The sequence below is a fragment of the Fringilla coelebs genome (genome assembly GCF_963513975.1).
Source record: "Fringilla coelebs genome assembly, chromosome: Z".
Lineage (NCBI taxonomy): Eukaryota > Metazoa > Chordata > Aves > Passeriformes > Fringillidae > Fringilla > Fringilla coelebs.
The window spans coordinates 17,196,812-17,217,731 of NC_140031.1; the positions used below are offsets into that span (position 1 = coordinate 17,196,812).

Below are 20,920 nucleotides of genomic sequence, written 5' to 3' on the forward strand. Positions count from 1 at the left end.
GAGGCGCCGGCGGCGATCCAGCGGCGAAGGCCCGGCGGGGCCGGGACACCGGGCGCGGGGACCGCGGCCGGCAGGGGGCGTACGGAGGGGGGCCATCGATGGGGGCGGCCGCTCTGCGCTCGGCTGCTCCGCGCTCGGCTGCTCCGCCCTGCCGCTCGGCTCTGGATTAGCGCAACTGGCGACGTGGGACGGCCCGGCCCGGCCCCGCGCCCGCCGCCGGCTCCGGGAGCGGCACCGGGAGCTGCTCCGGGAGCTGCACCGGGCAGGCCGCCGACGGGACGTGGAGCCCGAGGGAGGCGGCAGTCTGTGCGGCAGCCCCGCTCAGCGCGACGCGGTGAGGGGCGGCGGCGCAGGGAGCGCCCCGGTGGGCGGCGATGGCGCTGCGGGCGCGGGCGCTGTACGACTTCAGGTCGGAGAACCCGGGTGAGATCTCCCTACGGGAGCACGAGGTGCTGAGCCTGTGCAGCGAGCAGGACATCGAGGGGTGGCTGGAGGGCGTCAACAGCCGCGGGGACCGCGGGCTCTTCCCGGCTTCTTACGTGCAGGTGATCCGCGCCCCCGCCGCCGAGCCGCCGCCGCCCGCCCGCTACGCAAACGTCCCCGTCGGCGGATTCGAGCCGCTGCCGCCCCCCGCCGCCTTCAAGCCGGCGGCGCAGCAGCCCCCGCCCGAGCCCTTCCCGCCGCCGCCCGCCGGGTATCCCTTTCCGCCCTACGGCGGCTCCTACCAGCCCAGCCAGGGCAGCGATGACGACTGGGACGACGACTGGGACGACAGCTCCACGGTGGCCGACGAACCGGGCGCCCTGGGCAGCTCCTACCCCGACTACGAGGCGGCGGGCGGCGGCGCCTCGGGCCGGTACCGCCTGTCCACCCGCTCCGAGCCGTCCCTGGGCGCCCGCGGCGCGGGGCACCCACCGGGACACCCGCACCCCCCCGGCGGCGGCGGCGCCGCCAAGAGCTCGGCCACGGTGAGCCGCAATCTCAATCGCTTCTCCACCTTCGTCAAGTCCGGCGGAGAGGCCTTCGTGCTGGGCGAGGCGTCGGGCTTCGTCAAGGACGGGGACAAGCTGTGCGTGGTGCTGGGGCCCAGGGGCCCCGAGTGGCAAGAGAACCCCTACCCCTTCCAGTGCTCCATCGAGGACCCCACCAAACAGACCAAATTCAAGGGCATGAAGAGCTACATCGCCTACAAGCTGGTGCCCAGCCACACCGGGCAGCAGGTGCACCGCCGCTACAAGCACTTTGACTGGCTCTATGGGCGCCTGGCTGAGAAGTTCCCCGTCATCTCCGTGCCGCACTTGCCAGAGAAGCAAGCCACTGGCCGCTTTGAGGAGGACTTCATCTCTAAACGTCGCAAAGGCCTGGCCTGGTGGATGGACCACATGTGCAGCCACCCTGTGCTGGCTCAGTGTGATGCCTTCCAGCACTTCCTCACTTGTCCCAGCACGGATGAGAAGGCCTGGAAACAGGGCAAGCGCAAGGCTGAAAAGGATGAGATGGTGGGTGCCAACTTTTTTCTGACCATCAGTGTCCCCACAGGCCCTGGGGCTAGCCTGGACTTGCAGGAGGTGGAAAGCCAGGTGGATGGCTTCAAAGCCTTCACGAAGAAGATGGATGAGAGTGCCCTGCAACTTAATCACACGGCCAACGAGTTTGCCCGCAAACAAGTCACTGGTTTCAAGAAGGAATACCAGAAGGTGGGGCACTCCTTCAAGTGCCTCAGTCAGGCATTTGAGCTGGACCAGCAGGCCTTTTCAGCTGGCCTCAACCAAGCCATAGCCTTCACTGCAGAAGCCTATGATGCCATTGGGGACCTCTTTGCAGATCAGCCCCGGCAGGACCTAGATCCTGTGATGGATTTGTTAGCATTATATCAGGGGCATTTGGCCAACTTTCCAGACATCATCCATGTGCAGAAAGGTAAGACCCTTTTGTGTTTTTTGAAACAATTTAACTTTTATGTATCAGTGGCATGCAACCAATATAGGAACCCTTGCCTGAATTTGCAAGCCTGTGGCTTGCTGGCGTTGCGTTCAATCTTCCTGTGTTTACATAGGTAAACTCTCACTAGAAATACAAAAAACACATCAGTGGCAATTTTTATTTTGTGCCAAAGGCCTAAACATAGTTGGGAGTTTTGCTGATCAGAGTTTGCTGTGTTCGGCTGCGTATTTCTGAAAGCAACCACATCGAACTAAACTGCTTGTATGTTAAAGATTATTTGGCTTGTTTACCAACCCTGGAAATCGAGTGGTATGCAAGCATCTATTACTCTGAGGTATGTGAGGTATCTTAAATCTTTTGTCTGTTAGGTAATAAATATGAGGTAATATCATGATGATGCAGGTACTCCTCTGATTGACCACTCTGTTCAAGGTGTTCGTGGAGGTGTGTGTTTTGCAGCATCAGTCTGATGAGATGTGTAAGGCTGCTGGGGCATCTTTGTTCAGCCCAAGTGTCCTGTGGTGTTTGTGAAAAAGTAATGGTCAGCTGCAGTGTTCTTAGTTGTTCAACCTTTGCCCTTATTATCATGAACAGATGCTGGTCACCTGTTACCGTTTCAGTATCTTTCTTGATACACGCTGAAACACGCTATCCAGGTTCAGATTGCTAGTGGTAAGGTACTTTGTGACCTGTCAGAAAGAAAGAAACTCAAAAATGAAAAAAATCTGCTATATAACTAATGACACTTGTTCAGATAAACAGAAGTTTGAAGTACTGTATATGAAGAGATGGTGTTATTAAATTATTGTTAGTCGTACATTCTTTACCGTTGCAAGTAGGTAAGTCCATCATTAATTCTTTTTTTTGTTATCTTCCTTACCTATAGTTTTCAACTCAAAGTTCAGGAGAGTGTGGGCATTTGAGATGCAAAACCAAGGCCAAGAAAACATCACATATGCTCTGCAGAAATGGGTATCCATAAGTTACCCAAGAAAATGCACGAGCTTTGTAGGAAATTATTTTGGAGATTAAATCCCAAGTGAATTGTCACCCAGAGCAAATCAGTCTTTTCGTCCTTACATGACATTTCCAGGGGTTTTGCATCTGGGACAGTACACTAAGTTGGGTAAAAAGAGTTGGAAAAGTTTTTTCAACAGAGCAGAAAGACAGGTGTCCAGACATATGCATGCTGGGAACATCTGAGGAAAGAGAGTTGCTACAAAGTGCACAGTTTGTTGTTATTTAAGAAAATAAGCTTTTCATAAAAATTGTATGGATCAAAGTCTGATTTCCATTCTGTTATCAAATATCAAAAATTGTGAGTGGAAACTTAAACAGTCTTAATTTTATTTTGAAGAGGAGGGGGAGGTGTGGAGGTTAGCATTTGAGGAGTTTCTTTGCTAGCTGCTATGGTATTGTGTTTTGATAGCAGCTTTCAAATATTTTAGATTTGGAGAGATGAGTGGCCTTGGCACTGCCTCATGTTTGGGAGCAGAGCATTTTAAAGTGAGTTGTCATCTAATAGGATTATATGTAAGCTTCTGGAAAAAATAAAGGGACGGATACTTGTATTAGATGGGAAAATCCAGCAGACTGTATATACTATTTAAATAATACATTCTCAGGCTTTAAAGTTATGTGGAGGTCTTCACTGAAGTATTTTTGGAAACAAGCCTTTGAAGAGAGGACTGCTAATAGTAAGATAGGTGCTGAAACCATCCTTATTTCTTTTGTAGTTCTGTTTGAATTTACACTTACTGGTAAAGTGTCCCTTACTGAACTGCTGAAGGTTCATGTAAATAACTAGAGCAGTGCATGAGCATGGTGTATGTAGAGTTGATTTTGGGCTAGAGCAATGTCCTGGAGCAGACTGGAGAAATGTCCAGCTCCCCTGCATACAGCTGTTAATGCTCCAGCGCCTCTGAGCTAGCACTGTGTTCACAGTATCGTCCATGGTACATGTTAGTCATAGGAATATGGCAGGGGCTTGAGAGGGTGGTCTCTTGAGTGTACATGGCCATGAAAGGAACTGAGTTGTGTGGATTGTGTGTTTGTTGTTGTTTCTGTTACAAGACAGCAAACTAGACAAAAACTGAGAGTCATGTTTTGTGCTCCATATTGCTGGCTTATTATTCTTAAGGGGTACTATTAAGAAGGTACATCTTTTCAATGCCAATCTGTAAACTTCAAATGAAAATATGAACTGTCTGGTGTTCTTGTAACATAAAGGCTTTGTTTTAAATTTGCTGTCTGGGATAGTTGCCAGTTTTGAGAAATAATATTGTCCCTATAGACTACACACATATCTGTTTGTATAATAAACTGCTATGAAACTGTGTTTGTGATAAGAAATCATCTGAAAAATAGAGTTGATATGTCTTTCTTCAAGGGTTTTATTTTCTAGTTTACAAGCTCATTAAGCAGTAAAATTACACCAAAGTGCCCTTACAAGTTGCAGAACCAGCAGCCTGACTGATACATTGTTTAAATGTCCATGCCTTTAAAATTATGAACCCTGAAATTAGAAGTAGTGCTCTTTTTTTGCTACATAATATAAATATATTGCTTTCTTCTGATAAAACCCAAGATCGTATTCCCTTGGACCTAAGAAGGATGAAAGAACAAAGGCAGCTGTACCAAAACTTGCCTGTGTCTGTGCATAGAGCTGGAGGACCATGAGTGTGAGAATGATCGACTCCCAACCCTCCCAGTTCAAGCTGGATCCGTGCAAATCTATGGGGCCTGATAGGATTCATCCTAGAATCCTTGAAGAGTGGAGTGATATCATTACGAAGCTCCTCTCATTGATTTTTGAGCAGTCTTGGAAATCCTATGTCCCAGCTAACTGGAAGCTGGCAAACATCCCAGTTCTCAAGAAGGGCAAGAAGGAGAACCCCTTCCACAGGCCTGTCAGTCCCACATCAGTGCCTGGTGAAGTTATGAAGGAGCTTATTCTGAGAGGTGTTGAAAACATTTGACAGACAATGCAGTCCTTGGTCACATCCAGCACAGCTTCATGAGAGGAAAGTCCTGCTTTTTGAGTCTTTCTTTTATGACGAGGTAATCCACACCATTGATCAAGGGAAACCAATTGGTGTGATTTTTTTTTTATTTCACTAAAGCTTCCATTGCTCTCTCTCACTGTATCCTTCTGGACAAAATGTACAGCTCACAGCTGGACAAACACATCATGGGGTGGGTGAGAACTGGCTCATGGGTTGGGCACAAAGGGTTACAGTGAATGGGGTGGTATCCAACTGGGGACCTGTCACTAGGGGGGCTCCACAGGCCTGTGCTCTTTGACATCTTCATACATGACTTGGACAAAGGACTGGAAGGGACAATAAGTATGTTCTGGTGATACAAATCTGGGAGGAGCTGTTTACGCCCTCATAGGGAGGGAGGCACTGCAGAGAGACCCTGACAGATTAGAGAAATGGGCAATCACCAACCATATGAAGTTCCACAGGGGCTGGTGCCAGATTCTGCACCTGGGATAGGGCAGCCCTGCATGTACAGACAGAGTGGGGAATGAGAGGCTGGACAGCAGTGCCATGGAAAGGGCCCTGGGCTCTGGTCCATGGCACGTTGAACATGAGCCAGCAGTGCCCTGGCAGCCAGGAGGGCCAAGTGTGTCCTGGGGGCATCAGGGACAGCATCAGCAGCCAGGCAAGGGAGGGGATTGTCCTGCTCTGCTGTGCACTGGGGCACCCTCACCTCGAGTGCTGGGGACACTTTTGGGTGCCACGGTATCAGACATTAAACTACCAGAGAACATCCAGAGGAAGGCCGTGAGGATGTTGAAGGTTCTGGAGGGGAAGCCTGATGAGCAACAGCTGAGGTCACTTGGTCTGTTCAGCCTGGAGGAGACTGAGGGGAGACTTTGCTGGGCTCTTCAACATCCTCATGAAGAGGAGAGGCAGACATTGATCTCATCTCTGTGGTGACCAGTGATGGGACTCAAGGGAATGGCCTGAAGTTGTGTCAGATGAGGTTTCGGTTGGATACCAGGAAAGGGTTCTTCACCCAGGTGGTGTTTGGGCACTGGAACAGGCTCCTGAGGGAAATGGTCCAAGCACCAAGCCGGATATATTTCAAAAAGCATTTGGACAATACCCTCACCTGGCACCTCATGTGACTCTTGGCATGTCCCTTGTAGGGCTGAGTTGAACTCAGTGATACTTGTGGGTCTCTTCCTGCTTGGCATATTCTGTGATACTGTAATTTTAGCTCTCTTGTCCTGTTATGCTTTTGCTGTGCCGCAGTTAGCTGAAGAGCTGTTGAATGTGATTTCTAAGTGTGATTTGTGCTATGGACTGAGAACTCTGCGTGTCTGAGGTTTTGTTTAAAAACTTTCTGCAACTTATGCAAAAAAGAGCCACAGAGATAAAAGTTCCCTCTGTGTGGGCTTTTTCTTTTTCTCTAGAATTATGAACCAAAGACATGTAAGCCTTGCTGTTGCTTTGTCTGCATCTTACCAGGAAAATGTGTTAACTGTTGTGCTTTTAATTGTTTTGGGATTCAGGTCTTTCTGCCTTCTATGCTGAGGACATCATATGTGATCTGATTAGTGTAATTTGTGTAAAACACGTGTACCAATGGACTGTGGAAATATTTTCAAACTGTTAATTATCTTATTGATATTTTAAATTGATATTTTATGAAATGGCAATAGCTTCAACAGGAGATCTTACAAGATTCCTTTTCTTTCATCTGGAGTTCCTAGTGTTTAAGTAATTTTCTGCAGGAGGAGTTAATGTTCCTGCTGCAGAAGAGACAGACAAAGTATTTGAACATTTCTGTACCACATGCCAGTCAAGGATCAACAGGTTAATGCTTTGAGACCTTTCTTGGTTTCATATGCACCCTAGTCCGGATCTCCGATTCATTCAGTCGAGCCCTACAGCAAAGAATGTGCCAAGTTGGAAACCCCACATTTCCATCTGGAAATACTTGGCTTGAGAGTCCCACTGAGGCTGGTATAGAGCATATCAGTCTCATGGCATACATCCCTTACAATAACTTCTGTTCTATAGCTCTCATTTGGAAAATTAAGTGATTAGGGAGAACCAGTGCCTGGATACAGTAGACAATGGCAGAGTGGTGTGTCAAGCTTCTAAATATCCCAATATTTTCATGCATCAAGCCCTCAGCTCCTTGTAGGTAAATGCTTCTAATGTGCATGTGTGAAAATATTCTTGGGCATATATGTGGGTTTTTTCGAATTGAAGGTACATATTAGACAGATACACTTGTACACAGTTTTCTTTAGCCTCTGGCAAAACATTTGCAGAAGAAGGATATTAAGTTCCAGAGGCGCAAAACACTAAGCTGCATTTTATAATTTTCTATTGCAGAACTGGTGTATTGTTCAAGAAATACTGGTTCAGGTTTTTTTTAATTTTGAGAAGCAAAGCAGCTTCCCATTTGTAATGAATAATACCTTCTCTTTTATTCATTTAAGGTCTGCTTAGGGAAATTCCCTAGGCATTCTTGGTGAAATAATTTCTACGTATTAATTGCTAAAGCTTTGCTCAACTTGATGCAATCTTCGTACCTCTGTAATCTTCAACACAAATGCTCACTGCAGGCCCATGCAAGTTCACAAAATTCATGCACTTGTGGGAATTGGAGACAGTGTATGCTAGTATCGTAGCTCATTCTTGTCTGGCTCTCTTGTCTTCATATTCACTAGAGAGTAGAGAAGTTGGGGGAGTTTTGGATATCTTTCTTTCAAGTTTTGTTTTAGGAATTACTGTAATTGGCCTCTTGCAATTCATGAAAGTGGAGGAAGTACTGGCTAACATGCTGTTTCATCTCTGCTTTCCAGTTTTCTTCTCTCTTAACATTATGATGTTAATGTTTGAGAGATTTCTGGCTATGGTTTTTACAAAAGAGACCTGAAAAAGTTGTCTAAATGTTTCCTGAGATACAGGCAATTCCATTTCCTTTGCATTCTGGGATTTAAGAGAATTGTTTTTAAAAATACCTGAATGACTTACTGTTTTTAGGTGACTGTTTGTGAAAAGTAAAATAAAGCAAATAGTCTTATTTACCTGAAGCAAACTTAACTCTAGACGTAGGCTTTAAAGAATGCATTTGCTGTGTTTTTAGAATATTTACAAATATTACATATATATTTTTATATTATTTACAAAACTGTAGGTAAAAAATCTATTCAGATGGAAATGCATCAAAATTTAAATCACCGGAAAACCCAAACAGCACTGAAACCTGGAACTCTCTAATATTTTCAGCTTCCTTGTCCCTCCTCTCCCCCTGGAGAAGTGGTATTTGAATTAATGAATAAATCAGACTGGCTAATATTGGCACCTAAAACTTTATATGCAGTATAAAAGCAATGCTTTTCTCTTATGATGACTTCCTAAGCTCTTAAATTTGTTGTGCAGACAGGATTTTTCTCATCACTGTTTTTCCTATTATCTACCTAGTAGTGTTTTTTCCTCCTCTGTCCCTCAGATGCATGCACTTTGCATGGGCTTCAACTCAGGTAGCTGGTGGGTAAGAGCTAGGCATGCAATCCTAGCCAGATGACCCTTGCAGCAGTAAGAGGAGATGGGCACGTCATCTGTGTAAGAGCTTTGGTGAGAAAGGATGTACTGCTCCAGGATGACTTCTATTTTTTGCCATGTCAGCCCCTCCATAGCTGTCACAGTGATGATGTAACACTGTCTGCTTGCTGCCGCATTACCCAATATTATCTCACAATATTTGAAGGTAACCTTAAGGAAATGGAGCTAAAATATGAAAGAATCTTCACATTTAGAAACTGTGTAAAATTACACTGACTTAGTTTGTGTGAAGTCAGAGGACAGGAGTAAATGACTTAAAATTGAGCAATACCTTTACTTGAAGAAAATTAAACAGTAAGAAGGAAAAAAAAGGACTTCTATGCCCTGTCTATAATGAAAGATACATCAGTCTTCTTAATGTATGATTATTTTTCCTTTTCCACTCCCTCACAATCTCTGTGGCTCTTTAAGGGAGCGAGATTCGTGGTGTTGTGATGAGTCATTTTCCTATTACCTTTTGAAACTAGTCTGGTATCATGTAACAGAGACATTTCATGGCTAATAACACACAAGTGGGTTGTTTTTTTAAAAACCTGCTGGTATCAGAGGAAGACTATAGCTATTCCTTCTGTGGAAGAGACTACATGCATTACCAGACACCAGAAAGTCTGTCCAGTCTACCCTGCTAGTCCTAACAGAAGTTTGGTTGGAGCTCACACCTCTAGATTTGACTACAGGCAGTGCATATTTAAATAAATACAAATCTTCATCAGATTTGTAGTCAGATCATAGAAAATGCCCCAATACTGTGTGCTCACCACAAGCAGTAAGGCTTTATCTACTGGGAAGACTCTGTGAGCAACTAGGGAGTAGCAGAACAGTGTAGACATCGAAGAATTAAAAATTATACCGTAGAAAGAGGAATTCTATTTTAAAAACAAAGTAATGCCTTTTGAGAGACATATGGAGAATCTACAGAGGGGGCTGGTTTTTCTGTAGCCCTGGGTGCTCTTAGTCTGGCTGGTAGGGCTTCTATCCAAACGTGGAAGACAAGAATTGGTAGACTGAAAATGGAAAGAAGCTCCCAGAGCTCTTCCAGTTCTTTGTTAGCACATTATCAAAAACAAACAAGCTGACTAACTTTTTCAATTTGTAAGTCACCTTTAGAACAAGGACATGTTTCAGCCTTTCCAGAATCTTTCCATGACATCATTGTTAGACTTTGTTTGAACAGTTAAAATGCCAAGTCAGTAAGTGCAGACTGTGTAAACTTATCCAATTGGCATCTTATGTATTTTAAATTTCCTGGTTCAAATAACACAGAATTTGAAAATTTTAGTTGAAAAAAATAGGAAATTACATTTGGCTGAGTCTCAAAACATGAGCCTTATCAGCAGACTAGAGCAAACAAATGGCACATGCTCTCCTATGCAGTCTTGTTTGTATCTTTCATAAAAGCCATGAGGACTTTAATAAAATGGGAAAAACCCCAAACAACCCACCAACATTTAAACAATCTGTTCAGTTCTTGCCAGTGGCTTTGGATTGTTACTGTAGCAGAACAGGAAGAAGGGTGATGTTGTCAGCCTTTGTTTTTAGTAGGTACACATCATGGGTGGACAACTTCTGTAATCATAGTGAACTGAGCTATGCTTTTTATGCCTACATGCAGTTCATTAACAATGTGAAAAGAATGTTCATCCTCTGATTCGGAGTTTATGTTTCTTTGTTGTCCCATAGTAAATGCAACTTACTATTCTGATTTTTTTTAGAATGTTTGTGATTTTGAATCTTTATAGGCAGGAATAGCTATGCTACCTAGCTAGCAGTATACTAAATAAGCTTTTCTTTTAAATAATGTGAGTACAGCATTATATTAAAATTTTTACATGTTCTGCTTTTGTATTATATAACATATTTTAATTGGTTGCATTAATGATGGCTTACCTTGAAAGTCTTTTTCTGCTACAGGAGTTCTACTTCTTTTTGTTTATACAGAGAAACTGCAGAAAATACAGTTTTTCAAACAAGAAAACTTTTTTTTGTTCTTGCACAGAAACGTTCAGAAATCTGAGAGGGCAATTAAAGGGTACTAGGATAACATAAACGAGTATCTGCATTTCATTTGCATCTTAACTATTTTATATGCATTTATGTTAAACTGCCTATACATGTTTTATTTGCTCATCTTACAAAAGCAGTGGAGCTAAACAGGTGATAGTGGACAAGCAAACGCTGTAAGTTGTATATGTTCTTTGCTTCCCATTTAGTCTTAACAGAAAACAACATCCAAAAGCAGGTGTTTCACTGTGCCCCAATAAAGTAGTGATGTAAGAGTCAATGGAACTTGCATTTATACTTACTTCTCTCAGTAATAGTTCGATGTTGATACACAGTGTTACCTGGTTCCCCTGTCCATCGACATCCTATGAATCTTGCAAAAATTTTGAAAGAAGTCAACATTTAATGTAATAGTGCTCTCATTCATTTTGGAGAGGAGGAGAAGGAGTACACATTTCTGCTCATTTGCTTTTAACCATTTATACTGAAAATTAATTCATTTTATCCATAGATAGCATGATTTCTGATGGTTGTTTTCTTGAAATCAGCAGTATGAACAGGGCATTTACAAAAGCTGTTAAAACTCTGGAGCATCTTTCTAACAAAGTGCTTGTTCCTAGCATCCTAATTAGGAAAAATCCACAAAACCTGTGACAACTGAACTGTAATAAACCAACTCCAATTCTGGAAAAGCAGAGTTCTGTATTAGAAAGCTTGTTTGATGCCCTAGTTAGATGTAAACTAATAAGAAGTACTAAAAAGGAAAGGTTTCATCTTGGTACTTCTGCAAATTCCAATTGCCTGAATTTTCAAGTGTGGTCCTAAAAAACATGCCTACCTTTCTAATGGGCAAATGTACTGTGTTTCTGGTGACCAGTGTAGTTTATGTTTCACTCTTTTTGGTCCCCCTAGTCTGCATTGCCAGCTGAAACCGCACCAAAGAAAAAGTCTTTTGAATGGTACATGTGAGTGCCAAAAAGTACAGAGTGCCTTAGAACTGGGCAAACCCAGCATAAGTTAGTATTTGCCTCCCAGGCTGTGGTGCAAAATGTTATGTTTGTGAAAACAGACAGCTGTACACATAGTTTAACTGGATTTTACAGTCAAATGATTCCTGGTGGGCCTCCTTTCAGACATCAGTGTAGGTGCTTGTAAAGTCAAAACTATTCACAAACACAGTTTAAGCATGCTTTAGTGCTAAAATAAGGTCATTTATTTGCTTAGAAGACTGCTAGTGTACAATGCATCAGAAGATACCAGTTTTAACATCTCTACATTCAGCATTTGAATGGAAAATATTAATCTCATTTTACACACTTCTTCTATGTGGCTACCTAGCATTATGTTTTGTTGGAGTTTAAAAAAAATTTATAATGGCATAATGTGGGGCAGTAGATGCATTAAAATTATAATTCTATGATGTTTCTTTCATTTACTTGACCATGTTGCTCGTGCATTTTCTTGGGTAACTTATGGATACCCATTTCTGCAGAGCATAAGTGATGTTTTCTTCGCCTTGGTTTTGCATCTCAAATGCTCACACTCTCCTGAACTTTGAGTTGAAAACTACAGGTAAGGAAGATAACAATAAAAAAGAATTAATGATGAACTTACCTACTTGCAACGGTAAAGAATGTACGACTAACAATAATTTAATAACACCATCTCTTCGTATACAGTACTTATGGCATAATGTGGGGCAGTAGATGCATTAAAATTATAATTCTGTGATGTTTCTTTCATTTTCTTGACCATGTTGCTCTCATTTTTTGTTATCAACTCCTCCAAAGGCAAGCTATGGCATCTGCTCACATAGCAGTGCGGTGTAGCATGGCCCAGCAAAGCATTGGTACTGGAGGTGCTACAGACCAAGGCTCATTGATTCCTCTGAGGTACTCTGGACTGAAATGCACATTGACAGTGTGGAGATTTAAATATTTTTTCAGTAGTGTGATCATTTTACACTCTCTGAAAATGCACAGGTATGATTACAGTCCTTGTAGATTTGGATAAATAAATCAGCTCTGTATGCTCTTCCTCTGTGTACACTGGCAGATGTATGTTCAATGAGTCTAATCAGATCTTAATAATCATACTATTAAAAACTTAAAAAGATATTAGTTAGATTACCAGTAACCCTGGTAGTTTTGAAAAAATGACATTTTACATTGCATTCTAGCATCATTGTTAATTTGGTTCATTTTAATTAAATCAGTTTATAAGTTAAGACTATCAGATGAAGCTACAGCTAATTAATGTCCTGAAATGTCTAGCAAAGACTGTGTGTGAGCTCTTGAGTTATGTAAATTAAAAAGTGACTTCATTTTGAACTGAAGAATGTGTTTTTTAGCATCAGCTTTCAATTAGCTTTGCAGCAGGGTAACTAAAAGAGCAAATAATTATGTCTGATTTTAATAACTGTAGTCAGTCAGTGTTGATCTAGATGTCAGCAGAATGCTGTAATTTATAAACCTAAATTTACAGGATAGTACTATGTTGTTCTGGGCTTTTTTAGAGCAATAGGCAACAAAACATTGAAAAACAAAACTCACTTCTTCAACTATTGTTAGGCTGCAGGTTCTAAAAGCATTATAGGTATTTTCATGTATCTACAAAAACCTCTAATACTAAAGTAATTGCAGTTTTATATATTTGAGTTTTATATTTTTGACATTTCAGTATGGAAAAGGAAACGTTGTTAAAGTGTTTTTGTGCACTGAAGAAGAAGAATGTCATCTTTTAAATGCAAAGACTGGGTTTGAAAACTATTGAAGTGGCACTTACCAAAAGCAAGTGGCAGAATTTTGCCTTTGGGTTTGAAAATCACTTGGTTTTTTTGGTGTAAAACTGTAGAAGTAGATTTTTTAAAAGCAACTCATTCCAATATTAATAGCTGTAATGGTACTTTTTCCCTGTGACATTTCTTTTAGTTCAGTCTCCACAGAAAAAGTCTTCTGGTTTTAATTTCAGGCAAATTCCTATTATGCTGCTTTCCATTATAAATCTTGGCCAGAAAATGTAAAGAATTTGCAGAATCTCAGTGTAGGCTTCTTTTGTTAATCACTGCTCAGAGCATTCTTAAGAAAATAATCTGTCAGTGTAGCAAAATCTCTGTTCTGTTACTTTTTCACTTTCAATTGAGAAAGAGAAGTTTGGGAATTTTTTCAGAGTTGGATTTCATGGCTGTGTTATCTCATTGTCATGGTTTGAGCACAGCTGGAAGTTAGGCACTGAGCAATCACTCTCTCAACCCTTTCCTCTCTCTCCCCGCACCCTAAACCCAGTGGAATGGGGAGGAGACTTGAAGTAAAATTTGTATGTTGAGATAAGAACAGTTTTAAAACTGTTTTTATAATAATAATAATGATAATAAAAAGGAAACAAACAGGTGATGCACAGTGCAATTGTTCACCACCCACTGACTGATGCCAGACCCTCTTCCAAACCCAGATCTGCTGTGCTTCTGGATAACTCCCCCAGTTTATATCCTGGGCATGGCTTCTGTGGAGTGGAGTGTTCCTTTGGTCAGTTCCAATCACTTGCCCAACTATGTCCAGTTTTCTTTTGTGCACCTCCTCACTGGCTGAACATGAAACTAGGAGGCAGAAAAAGAAATCCTTGACTTGGAATAAACGTGCCATAGCAAAAACCCAAACATCAGTGTGTTATCAACAGCATTTTCATTCTGAATCTAAAACACAGCACTGTAACAGTACTAAGACATTAACTCTACCCTAGCTGAAAATAGGACACTCATGAAATGCTTCTGCAATTTCCCTTGTGTTGGAGCTAATGATTGTGTAACCCAGGGCTGACCTGGATCACATAGCTAAGCCAATGATAAAGCTAAGGCATCATCTGTCTCCCCAGGCCACTTGCATTCTTTTATTGGATTAGTCATTTGAGACATCTTGTGACAACATCTTTGCTAGATCTGGAGTAAGAGGGACAACCATGTAAACCAACTTGCTCTGGCAGCACTCTGCTGGATTAGAAATAATGTTGTTTCCGTGCACGCGAGCTACCTAGGGTTTGCTTTTTCAAATCTTTAAGCAAAGATCTCTAGTTAAATAATCTCATCATTAAGTAAGGAAAAAGGAAATATTTCTAGTTGCATTATCTGCTTCTGCATCTTTTTATGAAAGCAGCATCATCAATATGTTTTTTTTTTCCTTTTCCATTAGGGATGGTTTCTTAGATTTCTTGTAAGAAAAGTAAAGCTGAGGGAATTGTTTGGCAAGTTCAAAGCTCTCTCTTCATTAAGGTGCTTTGAAGGACACATTATGCATCCTATTAGAGTATTTAATATGTTGGACTGATGAATGGTGTGGAAATGTATGTTGTTTTACCGTCTAGTAAGTAGTGCACTAAATGTTATTTTGTAGCTTGCTGATAGTAGAAAGATGAAATATTTATTGCATAGATAATTTTATTTGCACAAGATTTCTGAGGTACAGCTTCTGAGAGATCATTAAAAAAATATGTTTTCTCAGTTTTAGTATAATTTATCACTGAAGTGAAAGAGATACTTTAATAGCTGCAATGATAAAGACATTACAATCATAGGATATAAAAAATTAACCTGCTGTCTCTTAGAAGCAGGTGAGTTTTCAAGTTGAACATTTTGAAGTGAGATACTGAAGACGTTGATGTATTTGTGACTTATATTGGTGACAGATTCTTGAGACTGACAGTGGGTTTCAGACCCCAGTGAATTCAGCTGGTGCTTGCCACTGCTTTAGTGCTGTATTCAGCAGTGTTGAACTGACACTTCTTTGTGTTTCATCCATGTGCAGCATTACTCTATGCAGTTAAATTGCTGCTGCTACAGCAATGTACTGTTTGTGTTTTTTAAGAATGGAGCAAGGCCTGCCATGAAACAGATGTCATTGTATTAAACACTGTGCAAATAGAGAGCAAAAAAAGGGCTCCTGCCCTGAAGAATTCCTTGTGTGGATTAGTAGCTCTGGACACAGCTGATGTTTCACTCCTATCTGTTGCATGCAGCACTTGAGAGCTGATTTTTGGGTGTTTTGAGAAGAGGTGGAAAGGGAAGATGGTACATCCTTTGCAGGTATCACTGCTCTTTGGCTTCTGATTGCATGTGCTAGTGGGTACAGGGCAAGCCTTCCTTCCTAGGGAGGCTAAGGAATTGAGTGAAAAGCAGTCTGAATTGCAGCCTGGAAGACAGGAACCCCAAAACTTCTACCTTCTAGCCACACTGGAGGCTGCAACTTGGACTTGGAGATGCATATACGTCAGCATGGGTTCATAGGAGTACATGTGTACTTCCTCTGTGGAAGGAAATCGGGTGTATGGATCCAAACCCATCCTTATTTGACACTTCACACAATCTCAAAACATTTGTTACTGGAATAAAACTGCAGATGATGTGAAAATAGATTGTTTGACCCAAACCTAAGCGCTTTTGGATTCAGGATTTTTTTTTTTCCTGAATGTGTACAACTCTTCCTACCTCACAGCAATCTCATGTTTACATGAGTAGCTTACTGTCTCAATACAATTCTTTTTTCCTCATAACACTTCAGTACCCATTTAAGTTGCTGCTAGTTTTATGGCTTGAAAGTATTTATTTCTACTGAGAACTTTGCATTGTCCCCTTTTTCTTGGCTTCTAGCACAAAAACACACTAGCACAAATTTTGTTAGCACGAATGTCCATTGTTGTATGTGTTTGTATCCTCTTGTGTTGTCTAATTTCATATTTCAAAACAAGAACTGAAATCTGAGTCTGTTTTAAACCCTTTAGCTGCAATGAGCACAGGAGTCTGTTTACTGTAAGGATTTGGGCAGTGACAAACAGCATTCATATAAGCTTTTCCACACCTTTAAGAACAGAAATAGATGTGGCAAAGTTTTTTGCATCATTTTTAATCCAGGCACTCTTCACTTGTTGAAAGCTAGTCCTGATCACTGGGAAGTGACTTCTGACAGAAGGTCTTTAAATGCATGAGCAAGATTGAACAGAATCTGTACATCTGGATCTAAAAAAAAAACCCAGAATCTATTTTTATGTATTCCATCCCCCTGGGAACAATGCATTGGTGTATTTTTATCCCAGGCATGGATACACAGTGCACTGGTGTATTTTATCCCAGGTACTCTGCAGGAGGCTTCCTTGAGCTAATATGCATTGGAAGCTGGCTCCTTCTGTTTCTTCTTCCTAAAATATGTTTTAGCCTTTTCTCGGATTGCTGTGATTCAGCCTTCTTTTCTTTTAAATACATCTTCCTTTTTTTTTGTTGTCCAAACCAATACTAGGTATTCGCATAATTAAAATCAGAAACCAGGAGAAATTTCTGCAGGTGTACTTCTAGACCAGTGGGCCTTGCTCACCCCAGCATCCCACCCAAGGGTGGCAGCAGGAGCTGTGAGGTGCCAGAGTAGGCCCCGAGTGTGATGGATGAGGGTGAGAGGGTGGAGCTGGGGAGTTCATAGTGTACAGACTGGGGTGCTACAGATCCAGAGTTGTGAGCTGGGAGTCCTTGAAGCTTACCATCACCTACTGAGGCATCTCTGCACAAGAGGCTTCTCTTCACAAGGGATATACACAACGGGCTGCTCTCCAGTCCACAATTCCTGTCTTCTGTTCACTGTAGGATGAATCATTTAACCTTCCACATCAAGAAATCTCTGTTCCAGCTCAGGGTTTTGCTCACATGAAGTACGAGAAGTGTACATTATGGTAAGGTGTTTGGAGAAAAATGGGCAATTTTTTATTATTTAAGCTGCTTTCAAAGCCATGAAAACTAATAACTTTTACTTGGATTTGCTAAACTAAGTCTTGCAAACTTCAGTAGATGCTGAACAGCTTAAAAATGACATTTTTAAACAATTAATTTCTTCTTAGAATAAAGCACGTGGTTTGGGGTTTTTTTCTCTGTGTTTATGGAGAATTCTTTGACTGTCCTAAAATAGGATAATATTATCCCTCTATGGAGTTATTTTAAGATTAATTATATTACTATTAAAAGCTTCATTTAAAGGCATTAAAAAAAACCAAAAAACAAGCAATAAGGTACAGCTTTATACTTATGGATATGTATGAGCTTTGTCATATATTGCTGACACCTGGTTATAGTCTGTCCAGATTTTAAAAGAAATTCCACTACAGGACCAGTATGATCCATATGCATTAACAGAGCAGTGTTAATGATTGTACCTTACTTTCCCCACTGGATTCCTTCACTAATTTAAATCTTTCTCTTTTCTTTTATTTTTAATAGCAAAAAAATATATAATATATCTAGTCTAGAGGGCACTTGTGTTTGGTAATGTATGTTTTTTATTGATGTAAAATAATCTGAAGATTATAGATGCTCCATAGCTTACTTATGCTTTCAGCTGCTGATGCTGTGAATTTCAGTATTTCTTTTCCAGTTTGGTCATTTTAGAAATAACATCTAAAGCTGTTTCCCACATCACAACTGAAGAGTTGTCATGTTTATTTAACCAGCTACATCTGGCTTCCAGTATGTCCCAAATTTCAATTTTTCACAGCTGTGCATAGATTCCTGTCGTGCCCACAGAGCACAGAAAAATTTTTGCTAAGGCTAAATTTGTTGAAAGAAGTGTTCTTCTTGTAGAAGAAGGGACTAAGTGTTTTTCAGATCATAGCCTACCTCACAGATTCCTTACTCCTTAGAGAACAACATACAGATCTTCTGGCACAGTGTCACTACTGGTGCCACTGCCTGTGGAAAAGGTTTTTCAGTGATCTTTTTGGAGCCAGGCTGCAGATGATGAGGTTAATCAGCAGAAGCAGCCAAGCTCTTAGCCATCCCGCTGTCATGCCATGGGAGCCAGGAAGGTGTGGAACACTGCCTCTGCCTTGCAGCCCCCAGAGACAGACACTGCCCTTAGCATTCAGGCATCATGCTGTAGTCACATGCAAGAAGTGTAATCTGAAAGGAGAGTTACGACATTACAAATATTTACAGGAACAAGAATCTAGTGAGATGATAGAAGTTGTACTAGTCTGATTTGGTTTAGTTATATGAATAAAATAAGTAAGGCTAACAAGTTGGTCTGTGGGAAATTGAGTCCAGTATGAATGTCTTAAGATGGCTGTGCTTTGGATAGGTCTGTTTTGGATGATATTTTGGTTTTGTAGGATTGTGTGTGCCTTAATTAGCTGTTTGGAGAGGGAGGATTGTCAGTTCTGTAACTCTGCTTTTCTACTACGTTTTACAGCACTGTGTAAGCATAAGGTCTGCTTGGGCATCTGTGACTTTGAGATAAACTTTTAGATTCTCTGGTAATCAATAATTTGTTTTGGAGTATCGCTGGTGTAAAAGCAAAAACATGTTTTCACAAGATTTTTTGTATTAAGATATGCTTTTGACATTTCACAAGGATTGGGAAAAGGGATATTTCACATAGTCCAGTTCTTAACAAGGTTAATTTTCTGGTATTTGTGTAGGCTTAAATTGATCTGACTAGTTTTCTTGTGCTTTCACTTACTCTTCTACTGGTATAATGATAATATATTCTCTGAAGGACACCATCTGATTTTTAAGGTTGAAAAATAGGATGTTCTAGTAACTTTAGTATGCTTGAGCCTTAAAAAAGTATTGAGTTTTATTTTTTACACAGGATCCACTGGTCCGTGATTTTTCTTACATTAAAAATATTTTGTTTTATTGTCTTCCATTCACACATATGTCTATGCACACCTATAAGTACACTGAGAATAAGTCTTATACAAATCCTTGTTGTTACTAATTCACTTGTTAAAGTTCAGTAGTTAAGTCTACATGGTCCTTACAGTTCAACTGTTTCATTTTGTTCTTTACACAGGAGCCCTTACCAAAGTAAAGGAGAGTAAGCGGCACGTGGAAGAGGGGAAGATGGAGCTCCAAAAAGCTGAGGGCATTCAAGAACGTTGTAACATTATTTCCTTTGCAACCCTCGCAGAAATTAATCATTTCCACAAAATTCGTGTGAGGGACTTTAAATCACAGATGCAGCATTTCTTGCAACAGCAAATACTCTTTTTTCAAAAAGTGACACAAAAGCTAGAAGAAGCTCTTCACAAGTATGACAGTGTTTAGTCTCTGATTTGTGGACTTTGCTCAGCATGAATGTTACCCAGGCAGCAGAGCAAATGCTGCTGAAGAGCTGGTGCCAGTGATAGATGGCGGTACAAGGATGGGTTTGTGTTCACCTGGAACCCGGGTTTAATCTCTGATTATGTAGAAAGAAAACAGTTATAGGGCTATGTAGTAGAAACAGTACCACGCATTGTAACTAAGTTATACTGTGTATGCCTACACCATTGTAACTTTTTTGAAATAATGAGTATACTATTTGCCTTATTGCTTTTTGAAATACGGTATTTTAGTGCATACTTCTTAGACCTCAAAGCCCTTTGGGTATTTAAGGAAGTTGGCTAGATAAATGCCTGCTTCAGATGCCTTTTTACTTTCCTAGATTTGGATTTCCTAAATTCAAGCAATTCTCTGTTTACAGACTCCTACTAGAGCAGCTATGTGATTCTGTGCCTTTAGACTCTATTTTTCCTTTTCTAGTAAGTCACATTTTTATGATTAAATGAATGAAGGGTTGGTGCCTATGACAAGAACTGATGATGAAACCTCAGACTGACTGGAAGAAAATTCAGCTGCCATCCAGTTTGCATAGCAAGTACTTTCTTACAACAAATGTTAGCTCAAAGGGGAAAAGTTAAATTTATTCACACTTTCCCTGGAAATCAAGACTAGTTGTTAAATGTACTAGGACATGTAAAGCACATCTACAAAAATACACCACTTAATTCCCTTTCTGAAAGAAATAATACAGTAAGGGTAAGGGGTGGGGTTTTTTGGTTGGTTTTTTTTGGGGGGGGGGGGTTGTTTTGGTTTTGTTTGTTTGTTTGTTTTGTTTGGGGTTTTATTTTTGGTTTTTTGTTGTTATTGTTGTTTTGTTTTGGTTTTTTGTTGGTTTTTTTTGGTATACAGCATTACTGTAAGTGGAAATTTGAAGAGCTAGCCTAATAAAAATTGCTTATATCAAGGGGATATTAATGCAAGCTATGTGGCTGCAACATTTTTTTTTAAGTTTCAAATTATTTGCTCTTTGTTCAGTTGCTGATTCAGTTTAACTTCAGACTTGCATCTGCACTGCCAGTTGTCTGAGTTTAAACTCCACTGTGATTCATTAGTTTACTAAGTTAAAAGTTTTTGGGGATTATCATTAAATAAATTATCTGAAGGCTTGGCTGAACTGACTTGGAAAACAGGTGGCATTTTTATGTTTGTAACACTCAAGAATTAACTGTCTTAATTTTTGTATAAATATTTTTGACAAGCAGGGTGCATTTATAGATATGTAAACACTATCTTTTTAAAGAGGTTTATGGCT

The 20,920-nt window shown here is 41.0% G+C and overlaps 1 protein-coding gene across 1 annotated transcript; it reads left to right on the forward strand.

Moving 5' to 3' along the window:
• The first annotated feature begins 324 nt into the window (after positions 1-324).
• On the forward strand, positions 325-20,318 carry SNX18 (sorting nexin 18). Its single transcript, XM_084225622.1, has 2 exons — positions 325-1,920; positions 19,358-20,318. Exons 1-2 carry the CDS (start codon positions 375-377, stop codon positions 19,609-19,611), a joined length of 1,800 nt encoding a protein of 599 aa, XP_084081748.1. The 5' UTR covers positions 325-374; the 3' UTR covers positions 19,612-20,318.
• Positions 20,319-20,920: the final 602 nt, after the last annotated feature.

Coding starts and splice junctions, on each gene's coding strand:
- SNX18 (XM_084225622.1), top strand. CDS start 375: ATGGCGCTGCGGGCGCGGGCGCTGTACGACTTCAGGTCGGAGAACCCG. Junction 1,921..19,357: donor CATCATCCATGTGCAGAAAG/GTAAGACCCTTT, acceptor TTCTTTACACAG/GAGCCCTTACCAAAGTAAAG.